Source organism: Mus caroli, chromosome 11, assembly GCF_900094665.2.
Source record: "Mus caroli chromosome 11, CAROLI_EIJ_v1.1, whole genome shotgun sequence".
In the NCBI taxonomy this organism is placed as follows: Eukaryota; Metazoa; Chordata; class Mammalia; order Rodentia; family Muridae; genus Mus; species Mus caroli.
This window is the reverse complement of record NC_034580.1, coordinates 1,884,800-1,900,345: the sequence shown is the minus strand read 5'-3', so window position 1 is coordinate 1,900,345 and position 15,546 is coordinate 1,884,800. Positions and strand designations below refer to the sequence as shown.

Genomic DNA, 15,546 nt, shown 5'->3' with positions numbered 1-15,546 from the left:
ATCCCTCATGTTCATCTGAGGACAGTGTCTGGCCTTGGAATCCTGAGGTGGGTCAATGTGTCTGCACTGCAGGGACCGAGCTCCAGACATCACTCTCCAGTAAGCAGCAGCAGAGATGAGCATTTACGCAGAAAGGAGGTGCTGACTTCAAATCCCAGCATGAGAAACCGAGAGAAAGTCATGGCGGCAATGTGCCAGCATGCTCGTGCTCAGATGTGGCCATTTGTTAGAGGGTTCTTCAGGGTTTGTTTGGAGACCTGAGTGTTTGACTCCTGGAAGAAACTCAAATCATACTGGGCACTGTGGCACAGGCCTGTAAACTCAGGACTGATGCAAATTCCAGGCCAGCCTAGGCTACATATTTAGGCCAGCTGGGGCTACATAAACTCTATTTCAAAAAACAAGCCCCCCCCCCAAAAAAAAAAAAAAAACCAAGCAACTAATGATAACAGCCTCACTTTATCTTCTAGGAAACTGAGGCCTGGAAAAGTGGGCGGGGAGGATGGGCATCTGTTTCCTGACACAAAGATACTGCAAAGCTCTCAGGCATCCAAGTCTCCTGACTCAGTTTCTCCATGTATGTGTTAAGCCTTTGCCATACCACATATGCTGAGGTCTTCCCCCCTCCTCTTCCTCTTCTTCTTCCTCCTCTTCCTCTTCTTCTTCCTCCTCTTCCTTTTCCCTCCTCCTCTCTTTCTTCCTCCTTCCCCCTCCTCCTCTTGGTTATTTTAAACATTTTCCTAATTATTATTTAAATTTTTACATGTATGGGTGTTTTTGCCTGCATGTTAACCCAGCATCTGTATGTGCTGCTGTGGAGGCCCAAGAGAGGCTGTTAAATCCCCTGGGTCAGGAGTTACAGATGGGTGCAAGCAACCATGTGAGTGCTTTGAACCAAACTGTGGCCCTCCAGCAGAGCAGAAGTGCTCCTAACCCCAAGCCACCCCTGCAGCCCCTGAAGCCCCTGCAGCCCCTGTAGCCCCTGCAGCCCCTGTAGCCCCTGCAGCCCCTACAGCCCCTGCAGCCCCTACAGCCCCTGCAGCCCCTGAAGCCCCTGCTTTTTTTTTTTTTAAGATTTATTTATTTTATGTATATGAGTACTTTGTAGCTGTCTTCAGACACACCAGAAGAGGGCATCAGATCCCATCACGGATGGTTGTGAGCCACCATGTGGTTGCTGGGATTTGAACTCAGGACCTTCGGAACAGCAGTCAGTGCTCTTAATCGCTGAGCCATCTCTCCAGCCCCGCTCCTGCTCTTTTTAATTATTAACTTTTATTAAAAAAAGATTTATTCTATGTAAGTACACTGTAGCTGTCTTCAGACACTCCAGAAGAGGGCGTCAGACCTCATTATGGATGGTTGTGAGCCACCATGTGGTTGCTGGGAATTGAACTCAGGACCTCTGGAAGAGCAGTCAGTGCTCTTAACCGCTGAGCCATCTCTGCAGCCCCCTTATTATTAATTTTATACATGCATCTGATGCAGTCTAATACCACCTGCCCCTCCTCCTCCAGCTTTCATGGCTTTTCCTCTTGTGATTAAGGAGGTCACCTGTGTGGGTGGAGAGCTACTCACCAGTGCATGGGCGACTCACCTGATATACTAATGAAGGAGGTGTCTGTCCCTCCCCTACCCCCTTAACAGCCTGTAGTTCCTCAGGGACCCGAGGGCCCTGTACCCTTTGAGTCCCTTCCTTGTTCCTGACCAGGCCCAGTCTTGCGGAGACACAGTGTAGCCAAGCTCGGCTGCACTGGGTTTATGACTGCAATGGTCCTGTCATGCCCAGAAGACAGAGTTTTCTTCTGGCCTTCATCTTTATCATCCAGCGTTTTTTTTGTTTGTTTGTTTGTTTGTTTTTTGTTTTTCGAGACAGGGTTTCTCTGTGTAGCCCTGGCTGTCCTGGCACTCACTTCGTAGACCAGGCTGGCCTCGAACTCAGAAATCCGCCTGCCTCTGCCTCCCGAGTGCTGGGATTAAAGGCGTGCGCCACTCATCCAGCGTTTTAAAAAAGATTTTTTTTTTAAACTTGTGTGTATGTGGTCATGTGCATTTGAGTGCCGGAGCTCACGGAGTTCAGAAGATGCCCCTGGAGCTGGGGTGTCAGATAACTGTGAATCTTGTTGCCAGGGGTTTAGGAACTGAACTAAGATCCTTAGGACGAGCGGTGTCTTAGTCACGGTTTCTATTGCTTGCGATGAAACACCGTGACCCAAAAGCAAGTGGGGGAGGTTTTATTCAGTGTCTCTTTTTGTTTGTTTTGGGGATTTTTTGGTTTTTGTATTTTTGAGACAGGGTTTCTCTGTATAGCCCTGGCTGTCCTGGAACTCACTTTGTAGATCAGGCTGGCCTCGAACTCAGAAATCCGCCTGCCTCTGCCTCCTGAAGTACTTTATTCAGTGTCTTATACTTCCAGATCATAATTCATTATTGGGGGAAGTCAGGGCAGGAACCTGAGGCAGGAGCTGATGCAGAGGCCATGGAGGGTGCTTCTGATTGGCTTGCTTCCCCTGCCTTGCTCAGCCTGCTTTTTTATAGAATCCAGGACCACCAGCCCAGGGATGGTCCCACCCACAATAGGCTTAGCCCTCCCCTACTAATTGGGCACTCATCTTACAGCTGGATCTCCTGGAGGCATTTCCTCAACCAAGGCTCCTCCCTCTCCGAGGACACTAGCTAGTACAAGCAGCAACTGCTCCTAGCTCCTGAGCCATTTCTCCAGCCCTCACCATCCGGGCGCCTACATCCTTTCTGCTCCCTCTTTTGTCATGTTCCCTGAGCCTTGGAGGTGGGTAATGCAGCTGTCCCAGTTAGGGCTGCGTCCTTAACAGTCATTTATTTTCAGTACTCAGAGCAGCCATGAGTCTGCATTCATTGCTGTTCACTATAAAAAGAAGGTTCTTGGATCAAGGCTGAGAGCTCCCCTGTCTGGGGGTGCAGGCATAAGTATGGGGTGTTAGTCTGACAATGTACCCACTTAGCAAGACAAATGTAACCAGTTCACTGCCAGGGTGTATTCCCCCCAGACATGGGCTTTTGACCGGGTGGGTCCACAGCACCATGTACACACCTGTGGAGCAGGTCTCCGATGGAATTGAAGCCAACTGGTTACCTCTGTAACAGAGAGGGTGACAGATGGGTGACTCCCTAGATGACTTTTCCCTCAGTGGCCTACATAACACAATCTGGTGCTATGAAAGCTATCCAGCAGGGAGAAGGATTCCAGTCCAGTCCCAGTTCAACTTCTCTATGTCTAGCAACCAAGGTGTGTGCTGTCTTCAGCAATAGGGTGGGCAGCCAAGAGCAGGGGACTTGGGGGTGACAATTAGCTTATCCAATAGCAGGTTTTCATATGGTGCCGCCGCCTTCTCCTCCTTCTTGTCTTCATCATAATTGTCCTCCTCTCCTTCCCCCTCTTCTTCCTCCTCCGCCTCTTCCCCTCTTCCTCTTCTTCTCTTCCTTCTTCCCCCCTCCTCCTTCCCCTTTTCACTATGTAGCTATGGCTGGTCAGGAATTTGTTATGTCGCCCAAGATAGCCTTGAACTTGTATCTGCCTGCCTTTGCTGGATTTAAAGGCGTGCGCCACCACTGCCCAGCTGCAGGTGGAGTTCTGAGTTTGAGGTCAGCCTGGTCTACAGAGTGAGTTCCAGGGCAGCCAGGGCTACACAGAGAAACCCTGTCTCAAAAGAAAGAAGAAAGAAGAAAGAAGAAAGAAGAAAGAAAGAAAGAAAGAAAGAAAGAAAGAAAGAAAGAAAGAAAGAAAGAAAGAAAGAAAAGAGAGGAGAAGAGAAGAGAAGAGAAAGAAGAGAAAAGAAAGAGAAAGAAAGAAGAAAGGAAGAAATGGGAGAGCCTCTCACTGTTTGACTTAGAAGACTACATGGGGTTGCAGAGTAATTGATTGATATAACTGCTTAAGACAAAGGCTGCGGGGGCTGCAGAGATGGCTCAGTGGTTGAAAGCACTGACTGCTCTTCGGAAGGTCCTGAGTTCAAATCCCAGCAACTACATGGTGGCTCACAACCATCTGATGCCCTCTTCTGGGGTGTCTGAAGACAGCTGCTTTGTACTTACAGATAAAAAATAAATAAATCTTAAAAAAAAAAAAAGACAAAGACTGCATGTGATTTGAGGTGTCTACTGGAGGGAGGTCAGCCCCTGAAGGACCAGCCCATATGAGCTACTAGGTTTATCCAGTTATTGTCAGCTGAGCTCTCCATGAATATCCAGGATGAGAAAATGGTGTGATGGAGGAAGCCGTGCACACTTCTGTCTTGGAAGGAAGGATGCTCGGGTTAGAGACTGTTCATCACGCTCCACCAGGGCCCTTTCAATAGCCAGCTGTGACCACTGAGGCAGCAGCAGTCATTTGGAGGTACAGTGAAACCACAGCCTCACTTGCTCTTGGTCCTAGGCTGAGCCAGAAACATAAAGTGAGCCTGCAAAGCCCTGAAGGGTGGAGAAGTGTGCACCCCCAGGGACACTCCAGGAGGAGGAGGAGGCAGGGAGGGCTCATGGAGAATCATATGGATGATAAAGTAAGGTTCAAGGTAGCGCCCAGCTCCGCAGCCAAGCCTAACCCAAGCAAGCTCATATTTCTGATTTACGTGTTTTCTGCGTGAGCATGTACGTTTGTGTTGGTTTTTTGTAGAAAGAACGCACGGGGTTGGATAGGTGGGAAGGATCTGGGAGGTGATGAGGGGAACCATGATCAGAATATATTGTATGAAAAAACTATTAGTTATTCTGATGCCTTGACCCCAGCCCTGAAACTCCGTTATATAATGGCAACCTCCGAGTCTCTTACAAGTTTAGAGAAGCATCTGAAATAACTTGCTAGGATGAACAAGTTTATCCAGGGTGTAGGGTCTTGGCACCACTGCAGAGTTCTTGGATATTTTACAGCTAAAGCACAGACAATACCCAAGAAGGTGACAGAAAACCCTACAACAGCCTGTGTGTATAAATGTAAAAACAGTTAAGGTGTTTGAATAATGAAGGTGCTGTGTGGCGGGAAAAGACACATTCAGGATGTTTTTGGATGACAATCCTAGTGGCTAGGGATCTTTCTACAATTTGGTGGCAAGGGAGACCCCTGATGCCTTACAAATCACAAGGGCAATCCTCATTGTTATTGATTGCACAATAGAAGTGGATGGTGACTCTTTCTTGCTGAAGATACCATAAACTATGCTGGAGGACATGGAAACGACACTTGGCAAGGGCTGGGGACACCTGGCAAGGGCTGGGGACCGGTCCTCCCTGTTTTCTTTGCACCAGGAGCTACGCAGGCTTCTGACACGTTGCTGTCAGTGGTGCTTCTCAGCCATGGATACAGGCAGCACGTTAAGCAAGATGTGCCAAGTGGTCCATGTGTTGGTTTTTTTTTTTTTTTTTTTGAGACAGGGTTTCTCTGTGTAGCCCTGGCTGTCCTGGAACTCACTCTGTAGACCAGGCTGGCCTTGAACTCAGAAATCTGCCTGCCTCTGCCTCCCGAGTGCTGGGATTAAAGGCGTGAGCTACCACGCCCGGCTGTGGTCCATGTGTTGTAAGCGCAGTCAATTGCTTTCTAGTTGGAAGGTCTGCTCCACAGCAGGAACCCTCATTTATTATAAGACAAAAATTTGTGGCTGGAGAAGTCCTAACCCCTAGTGGTCATGTCACCACTGTTGAGATGGTTGTTGCTGGAACTCACTCCGTAGACCAGGCTGTCCTTGAACTCAGAAACCCACCTGCCTCTGCCTCCCGAGTGCTGGGATTAAAGGTGTGCGCCACCACTGCCTAGCTAGGGGAGCTTCTTCTTCTTTTTTTTTTTTTTTTAAAGATTTATTTATTTATTATAAGTAAGTACACTGTAGCTGTCTTCAGACACTCCAGAAGAGGGCGTCAGATCTCGTTACAGATGGTTGTGAGCCACCATGTGGTTGCTGGGATTTGAACTCAGGACCTTCGGAAGAGCAGTCGGTGCTCTTAACCACTGAGCCATCTCGCCAGTCCAGGGAGCTTCTTTTTGCAGTGCTTACTGCAGAAATCCATAGTTGGCCAAAGTACTGAGAATCCGGGACTATTGCTATGGCTACCAGCACAATGCTCACCCCCAAAGAGGAGAGATGGAAAAACGTCAGAGCTGAAGAATGGAGTAAGTTACTGTGGAACCCTGTTCAGGCAAGATATGACTAGCCATTACTGTCCTGAATCTGGACTAGCTGTGACCAACATTACCTCATACAAGCAGGCAGCAAGAGGCTCTCGCCCCTCCCTGGGGAGAGTGAGAGGTTAACAGAGTTGAGGTGGCAGTGTACTTGGGTAGTACAACTTCCTGTAAGTAGTTCGTGTTCCTTGGGCAAACTGTTTCTTTAGTCTCTGTGAGTCCTCTTCCTGGGTGTCTCCCCAGGAGAACACATGCAACACTGGCCAGCCCTCTCCTGTCCACCCAACTCAGTCATACTGCTCCAAGGCGGCATGAAGGAGGAAACTCAAATGAAACAACAATTCCTTCCTTGGATCAAAGGGGACACAGCATCTGCTGGCAAGGACTTGACACCAATAGCAGAAAGGTGGCTGGGACACCAGCAGGCCACAGTAGGCAGAATGAAGGGAAGGGACCATAGCCAGACATATGGCTTCAGCGCAGGACTCCTGCCCAGAAGAGCCTTACCACCTGACACACGGGCCAGGAACACACTTGATGTCATCGTTTTTATTCACTTTCTTTTTGAAAAAAGGGTAAATATACAATATATATTTCATTTATATGTATTAGATATAATTACTGTAGGATCAGATACCCCCAGTTACCAGAAGCAGTTGTAGAGGGAAAGAAATGTGCATGATTGCCAAAAGCAGAATCTCTTTATTATCAAACAGCAGCGACAGGATAACTGTCACACACACAGACTGGGAGCCAGGGGAGCCAGCGGATGCTGGACAACCCACAGGACCTCACACCAGAAGCGTGGCCACTGCCCCTTGCTCCACCTTTCACCCTATTTCTGTTCTAAGAGCCCTGGACTCACAGAGGGGACACCAGGAATGTTTTGTAGGCAGTGACCATCTTCCAGGGCACAGAGAACATAATCCTAGCTGGGCTCTGGGACCTGCAGGTGGCCACAGAGCACTGACTGGGGTTACATGGGGCAGATGGTGCTGGCCCAGGCTGCTCCTCTGGGCTCACATCTGCCCATCACCACTTCCAGCCCTTGGAGTCCCAAGCAGTAACATTGGCACCCAGAGGACTCTCCCCAGGACAGGCTCACTGAGGACACAGGGCAGGGATTATGGGCTAGGACCCTGGGGGTGGGGAGTCCATGTTCACACCCAGGAAGAGAGAAGGAAGAGCACCCTGTGGCCCTCTGTCCAGCTTCTGATGCTGTGCTGGCTCCATTTCCTTTGATCCCACATCAACAGCAATAGAAAAAAAGCAGCCACTGGAGATGCACTGAGATTTCACTCTGGGAGGAGACATGGCCCTGCTCCAGGCCCTCAGGGGAGCCTCCTGGGTGGTTCAGGAGCCCACCTGGCCTTTCCTCGGAGAAAGGAGGAGGTGCTGCCACCTGCAGGGTTCCAGGACTGGGCTGGCAGAGGCTGGGGTGGGTGCGACAGGGCTTCAGTTCTTGAGGATAGTCTCATAGGCCTGGTGCACATGCTGGGACACCTCCGGTGCTCGACACTTCAGGGACAGCTGCAGGAAAAGAGGAGGCAGGGACAGAACTTATCTTCAGAAAGGGAGGGAAGGGAGCACGAGCATACCGCATGCACGCACGGCAGGCTGGAAGCCAAGAGTGGGCCAGATGTGAGGTAAAGCAGAGGAGGTGGCCATCAGTCAGCCCGGTGGGAACCAAATAGACTTGCAGCCCCCATGCCTGCTGTCAGTTCTGCCACGGGAGCCACTGGCAGGCGGCATGATTCACGAGCCATCCATCAGGAGTACCCAGGCCGCCCCTTTGGGGCTGTCTGCCCTGCTCTATAACCTCCGGAAGTCTCGGTCAGGAGCAGTTCTGACATACAGTCCTGGTGGGTACAGGGCTAAGGAGGAGCAGATCTCTCCTGGGGACTGCAAGGTATGTGGGGCTTGCTCTGCTTCCTGCACAGGAAGCAAGTTTGTGTGCAATCGCATCAGTGCTAGAAGAGGTCTGAGCCTTGAGATTTCAGGTAGAAGGGAAGGAAGCCGACTAGCCTTTCTACTTGAGAACGTCAGGTCTGAGGCTGCAACTATGAAGGAGTGGCAGGCAGGATTCTGGATTCAGCAGCAGTGGCCTCCCTTTAAGGCACACCATGCATGTGCAAGCTTGGCGTTGGTAACTTCCATGCACATCTGCTGGGCCCTGGGAGCATCAGGCTGAAGCAAGGCCAAGACCAGGGAAAGCAGAATGTACTGGGGCAAGAGTAGGAGATGAGGCATGCGCAGTACTGCTAGGAAGGATGGAGATGGGAACAAGAAGAGAGAAGCAATCTGCTAACCTCCAAGTCCTGTACCATGGCACCAGCAGGGAAGGTGGACATGCAGCAACCAAACAGGAAGATGGAAATTACCACCACCTCAGCCACCATCACAGCTCCACCCACCAGCGCCAAGGTCACCAGCATTGGGAAGGGCCACACCTACCAGGCAGGGGGGGAGGGGGGAGCCGCCCAGGCACTCAGGCACCCCTATGGCAGCAGGGCAACTCTGCAGCCAGCGAGACTGTCTCTGTCTGGGGATAGGCGTTTGTGTGTCTTATTTGGGTAACCTGATGGGGCTGAGGTGAAGTTTAAGAACCAATTCTCACACTGGGCTCAAAGAGGCCTTGGCATAGTGGCACCCATCAGTCTCCTAACAGCACAGACCAGGATGGCTGATTTGGGAAGTGCTGCCAGGGCAGGGAGGTGGAGGGTCACGACCTGGCAGTGGGTACAGGGGCTCTCACCGTGAAGCTGGGGTTGCCTGGCTGGATCCGCAGCTCCGCCAGCACCCAGATGCCATTGGTCAACTTCAGAGATTGGTAGAGCATATCCTGGCCCTCCACGTTCCTCTTGGCGACAGTGAAAATGTTACTGCTCTGTAGCTTGTTGCTCGCAGCCTCTGCAGGATCAGACAGCCACGGAAGGCCCACATTCAGTGGGTACAGAGGAGAGAGTGAGTGGGGTACTGGGGGAGGAAGGGCTCACCTGTGCTAAGCGGGCAATCTCTGATCTGGAACTGGGCTTCGTTCTCGTTGGCAATGTCCTTCCATGTGGCCAGGAACATCTGCCGGTCTGCAGGGAGAACAGGGTGGGGTGAGAGATGGCATCCTAATAAACTGTGGCCCCTTGGCACCACATGGCAGGAATGGGTGCTACCTGCATGCTGAGGGAAGGCCTCTGCTCCTCCACAGTTCCCTCTGATTCAGCTCAGGAAACAGACTTGTTCCCAAGCGCCCTCTGCTTCCTGCTTCTCCTCTGCCTTTCCAACTATCTGACCTCCTAGTCTCCTCCTCCTGTGCAGTCTGCTTGTTAGACATGGTTCTGTGGCAAAGGTGATGTGCCACACTGCCACTAGGTATGGTGACTGATTTGGTTCTTTGCAGCCCAGACAAGCTAAAGGGTGAGCAGCAGTGCTCACAAGTGAGGTGGCATGGGCCACCTTCAAGCCAGAAATGGGGCCCCCAGGATGAGCTGAAGATCCCATCCTAAGGCCCAGCTGTCTTGCTGACTCTTATTCCAGGCACCAGCCTTCCCCACTCACCCATCTTCCCATCCTCCACGAAGAGGACATGCAGCGGGTACAAAGTGCTGAAGTAGAAGACGTCAATGTTGTTCTTCACAGCCACCTAGGCATGGGAGTCTCCAGTCAGTTCCCAAGGCTTGACACCCTGATTCTTGGGCTTATCCCACCTCCCAGGGCCCAAGTAGGGTGTCCAGAGCAGGTTTTCTCATGGAACCCTCCCTGTAGTCCCGCCCTGTCCTCTAGCTCAGGTCCCACCTGTAGCCAAGAACACAGTTCTCTCAAGCTTCCTGCACATATGGCTAGCTAGCATCCACCACATGGCTGACACTGGGTAGAAATGGGGTGTCTGGCCCTGTGGGGACACACCTGAAGATTGTTTAGAGGCTCCATCTTCAAGACTGAGCCCACTGTGTTAAGAGGCAGGGAGATCTCCACGGTCTGGTTGGGGCTGAGCGGTACGTGCACCTGGAGAGGTGCAGCAGGGGCCAAGCCAAAGCTGAAAAGAGAAAGAAGCCCCGCAGAAGTTGTAGGGAGTGTGGGGAGGGGTGATGGGCAACAGAACTTCTTCATCAAGTCAGTCTTTCCCAAGCTCTGACCATCCCTGCTCTACTGACCATGTAGACAGGAGGCAAGAACTTGGGTCCAGCAAGACTTCTCTGCTTCTTTTTCTCCTCTGGGCTGGTTCTTGGTAGGCCACGATAGCATAGCCCTGCCCCTTCCCTCAGGACCTCCACCCAACACCAGGGACGACAAGTTTCCTGATGGAAAACTGCCAGCCTGGATATTTACTGCTAAGACCCATAAGCCAAAAGAGGGTATGGACAGCCTGGGAAGACCGGACTTCACTGTCTCAACTTCCACTGGCCATGCTGTGCCACCACAAGCTGTCACAGTGGTGTGCCACCACAAGCTGTCACAGTGGTGTGGAGGGGACCTGTACTGAGCACTCAGTGTGTCCAGGGTGGCGTATGGCAGAAATCAGACATACACAATTCCTTCTTCCCGATGAGAGCACAGACCTCCCTGAGGAACAGGCTTATACCCAGCTCCTGGCTCTTACAGGGTGAACAACCGCTGAAAACTGAAACTATGGCTTGCTTAGAATCCAGAGGGAAGCCCAAGTCGCCATCATTGTCAGCTCTGTGACATTGGGCAGGGCCTTTGAGTTACAAGGAGTAAATAACAACATCTACTCTACTGGACTGTCAGGTGGCTCTACGGAAACTAACACTCTACAGTCCTTGGCCTTAGGATCCTCTACCCAGGAAGACTTAATGCACAGAGGGTTTGTTCTAAGCAGTCATGCACTTATACCTCTAGTGTCCTATGGATGGAAGAGGCAGAGCTGCCCATTCAGTCAACTTCTTAGAAGCTCAGTTTGCTCATCATTGGAGCCACTCAGGAGGAGGAATCACCAAGAGGGGCTGCCAAGGTTCCCAGAACCTGGCCTTGCTGGCTCATGGTGCTAACAAGCATATTTTCTCACCAATGTGCAGTACAGGAAACAGGGCCTGGGAGCAACAAGGAGCTTGGAGCAGCCACTACTCATTCTCAGAGTGAGTCCTGGTCTGATGAGAAAACTTGGGCTGAGTTTTGGGCTTTGCTTTCAGGGGAGGCTGGCTAGTGGCTTACTACCCAACCCACTTTTTCTGAGTTGTTCCCCAACAGAAAAGTGACTCGGGTCTGGGAGGAGAGGCAGATAAGGCACTTCCAGTGGTAGGCAGCTGGCTTAGAGCAGTGATTTCTGACAAAACTATCCTTTGGGCAGTGGAGGGCAAGTTAGCGGGGATGCCCTGTCCATTCTGTCTGGTGCTCTGAAGTTCACACAGTGGTCAAGACACTGCTGCTGAGTTTGGCCAGGGACTTACCTGTTACGATTGAACTGGATAGCGAAATCTGTCATGACCTGCAGGGCCTTGTTAGTCAGCTGCAGATCCATAGAGATGGAGCCAGCCTGCCGGGTGAAGGTGCCAGAGATCTCCAGTCCCTTGGCCTTCATGGCAGGGAGCCAGACCTGTAGGGAGGAGAGTGGGAGGAGGAGCCGTGTGCCTCTTCCCCACCTCAGAGTCATAGCTAGCCTGGGATCCTTTCTTTCCTAAAGGGCCTTCTGATCAACCTGCTTCTACCACTAAGGAATGATAAACGTACCTTGATGATAAAGCTAATACTGCAGCCCACCCAGGGCCAGCATCACGGCATAGCCGTGTTATCAGAGTAGCTGAGGACAGAAAGGACATCTTCAGAGGCCAAAGGCAATACTGATGAAGATAGGTGAGCCCTGCAAGCACCATGACAAGGCCAAGGTCAGAGTTGAGATCCAACAGCATTCTGGATCCTGGCCACAGCCACCTGAACTCTTCTTGGCCCTTACAGTCTGTCCTTCCTTGCAGGAGATATGGCTGGTGTTCCAGTGAAGAAACTGTCCTGACCTGACAGTATGAAATCAGTTCTCCCCTGCCACTGTCCTGACTGCCTCTTAGCAGGCTGAGGAACAAAATTCCTCCATCAGGAAGCTCGCCCTCATGAGCTTGTATAGCTGTCCTCCTTACTGCTTGTACAGAGACCACTAAGGGAAGTGTTTTGGTGTTCCATCTACATCTGCAGCTTAGAGCCTGGTGTGGTGCTGCAGTGCACAGGGTGTTTACTAAATAAATGTCAAGAATGAACCCTGCCTGTGAAGGAGAACTGTAAGTGTCACCTTTGGATTACACAGGTGCCTCTCGGGCCCTTTGTCTCCTGACTGGCTTACTGGCCCCTTGATATTAAAAGGCTACAGTTCTACCAGACAGCTTCTACAAGTCCCCAGCGTACCTGTCCCTCATGCTATAACTACACAGCCCGACATCTGCCCTCAAGGCTTCTACTTCTCAAGGTACCACTTTACTCAGGTGGCTGCCCAGATTTCTCTTCCCTCCATTTTACAGCAGTTGGGATCATCTTGTAAAATGCAAACATGACTGTGAACACTTGAAAAACCCTTTCCCAGTTTGTACTGATATTCAGAGCCTGGTGTCTACTTCAAGTTTATCTTGTCCCTTCCCCCAGGATATCTCCCCTGCTATCTCCCAGTGTTGGAAAGCACTAAGTGTGACCAGGAACACCATCTCTCCCAGACTAGCTGTAATGCCAGCAGTTACAGCCTGTGCATACACACATGGAAGGCCAGCTCATGGCTTCTCAGACCTTGCTGTTGAGTATGCAGTGAGTAGCAGGAAGCAGGATTACTCCCTGTGGCATCAGTAGCTCTTGTTCTGAGATCCTTCTGCCTTTTAATGTTGGGAATAGACATGGGTACACTATATCCTGTTGATCAACTTTTTAAGAAACAGTTTTCTTTCTACTTATTTCATATGTGCATATATTGCAGATGCCATGATGCACATGCGGAGGTCAGAGGACAACCTGTGGGAGTTAGTTATTTCCTTCTACCATGTGGAGCCCAGAGACTGAACTCCTGTCATGAAGTGTGGTGGCAAGCTCTTTTACCCTCTACGTGATGTCACTGGCTCCACTGAGTGCTTTGTTCTTATTTGTTTGCTTGTTTTGATTTCACATAGCCAAGTCTGGCCTTGAACTCCTGATCTTCCTGCCTTACACAAATATGGCTGTTGCTAGGATGTGTATGTTTTGACCTGGTACTTGGTGTGGTTTATGGCACACTGCACTCTGGGCCTGCTGACTGACTTGTGATCATGTTGGAAACTGAGGCAGAAGAATTGCCACAAGATCAATGCCAGCCCGGGACTTCACAGTGAGACCCTGCCTCAAAACTGAAATGCATACAAGTGTGTACTTTGCAGTACAGTGACATATAAGTTAAAGCACAGGCTACAGTGTCACTGCCCTGCATGCAGTTTCAGATTCTGTCACTTATGAGCTATGTGGCCACAGGCAAAAGCACTCAAACTTCTCAACCATAAAATGAATAACAGTAACATATGGCTGTAGGAGGGCCCTGTAGGCTGCTGCTGTGGAAGGCTGCTGCGTGCCTGGCATCAAGCCTGCTGTTGCATGTGGTAGAGCTGCTGTCATGTGGATTTCTCAGAGACCGAGCCTGTAAGGGGCTTGCCTGGGGCCTGGCTTCTACTCTCTGCAGGTGAGGCTGGGTCACGGAGGTGCAGGTGCTGCTTACAGATTTATATTGGGGGGGGGGTAAGGGGGTAAAGCCCCCGAGATGGGAACCTCAGAAGATGAGGGTTCAGCAGACATAGCCTCTAACCTGTGTTGTGATGTTGTGAAATAATTAGGCCATACATGTCCTTGTAGAGCTTCCCTGGCACAAGTGACATGACCCAAACTGTGCTCTTCCTAGTACCAGGCACAAACATTTATATGCCAAGCTTAGCTATTTTCACCATGGCTTTGCCAATGGCTTTATGTCAGTGCCTGTAATTGTATGACTGCTCTCATCAGGATGGCTTCAGCCCCTTCATATTCTGTTTTCTGTTATTCCCACCACTGAGGAAGTTTCCCTGTCTTAGTCTCCTTGATATTCTTCTTTGGGCTCTATGCAACTCCACACCTTTCCACAGTGCTAAAGCTCAAATGTTGTAAATGAAGCCATTTCATCATTCAGTGTAGAACTCTCCAGTGGTTATTGCTGACCCTGTACCACGAGCAAGCACTGAGCCTGGCTTGGCTTTCTGCCTCAAGAAGCTCTAGCCTAGCAAAATGTCTTAGTGGACAATAAATACATTTGGTACTTACGGACCATTCTGCAGGAAACATGATGAGGTAAGGGGGTGAGGCACTGTGTTTTAGGGACTGAAGATAGGAATGCTGAGCACTCTGCCATGGGTCACTCCATGCATCCTTTGAGCATTCGTACATAAACACACAGAAGTTCTCAAGACTAACTCACGGGTAGCTTGTTTTGTGTTTTCCTTCTCTTTCTTTTCCTTTCTTTTTTTCTTCGTGAGATAGGATCTTTTTATTATGCAGCTCTGGCTGTCCTGGAACTCTCTATGTAGGCCAGGCTGGCTTCAAACTCACAGAGATCCACTTGTCTCTGATTCCTGAGTGCTAGGATTAAGGGAGCCCACCCTGGCCTTCAAAACAGGGTCTTTTTACATAGCCTTAGCTGGCATGGAACCCACAGAGATCTGCATGTCTCTGCCACCAAAGTGCTGAAATTAAGACATGCAGCACCATGCCTGGTGACACTGAACCCCTGATCCTCCTCCTGCCTCTGCTTCCCAGGTGCTGGGATTGTAGGTTTCCATCGCCACACCTGGTACCTGCTCTGTTGAAACTGTACTGAGAGTCAGTTGCCACTGAACAGTACCACCAGCCACACTCATGCTAAAGTACTAATGCCACCCATGCCTGTCATGTCACAGTGACAGTGCACTGCCATGTCCTCTAGGGCAGATAAAGTGTGCTATGTTTATAACCCTGGCCTATGTGTTTTCTTCCGTTTGTCTCCATACACTGATGGAGACATGGCTATTTTTTGTTTGCCTATGTAGACAGGTCATATGGGCCATCAGCTGTCTTCAGACACAAGTTCTCTGTGTCTGAGGCACGGGGTCTAACAGTACTGAGAACCTGTGCTCTGATACGACCACCTTCCCTCTAGGCTGTCCCACAGACAACAGCCTGCAGTGCGCTTTGAGTCTTTGCTCAACAGATGCTGACTGTGCCACCTGGACAAGGCCCTGCTGTCCCACGGGTCAAAGCAGAGGCTGTCGGGATCCGAGACCACAGCTAAGCTCAGTAAGAGTGAAAGACTGGGACGAGGACTGCACCCTTCAGGCTCATCACCCCTTCTCACAGGGTAGGTTTAGTGGGAGAACCTTAGCAATCCAGTCTGTTTTCTCTGCTCCAGCTGGAGAGCACGTGAAGAACTTTTTTTTTTTTTTTTT

General features: G+C 50.5%; 1 protein-coding gene and 1 non-coding gene across 2 annotated transcripts in view; both read right to left on the bottom strand.

Annotated features, from left to right (window-relative positions):
* Window positions 1–6,830: 6,830 nt before the first annotated feature.
* Window positions 6,831–15,546, bottom strand: part of Ap1b1 (adaptor related protein complex 1 subunit beta 1) — a 53,775-nt gene continuing 45,059 nt past the window's right edge. The window contains exons 17-23 of the mRNA XM_029483167.1: window positions 11,551–11,696; window positions 10,049–10,178; window positions 9,701–9,785; window positions 9,145–9,231; window positions 8,904–9,058; window positions 8,458–8,466; window positions 6,831–7,678 (exon numbers count right to left, since the gene is read on the bottom strand). Of these exons, the coding sequence (XP_029339027.1) occupies window positions 7,604–7,678; window positions 8,458–8,466; window positions 8,904–9,058; window positions 9,145–9,231; window positions 9,701–9,785; window positions 10,049–10,178; window positions 11,551–11,696 (687 nt within the window). The 3' untranslated portion in view covers window positions 6,831–7,603. The remainder of the gene's footprint in view (window positions 7,679–8,457; window positions 8,467–8,903; window positions 9,059–9,144; window positions 9,232–9,700; window positions 9,786–10,048; window positions 10,179–11,550; window positions 11,697–15,546) is intronic.
* LOC115032719 lies at window positions 11,021–11,117 on the bottom strand. The gene has a single exon (XR_003838334.1). It is a non-coding gene; the product is annotated as a small nucleolar RNA SNORD125 (small nucleolar RNA).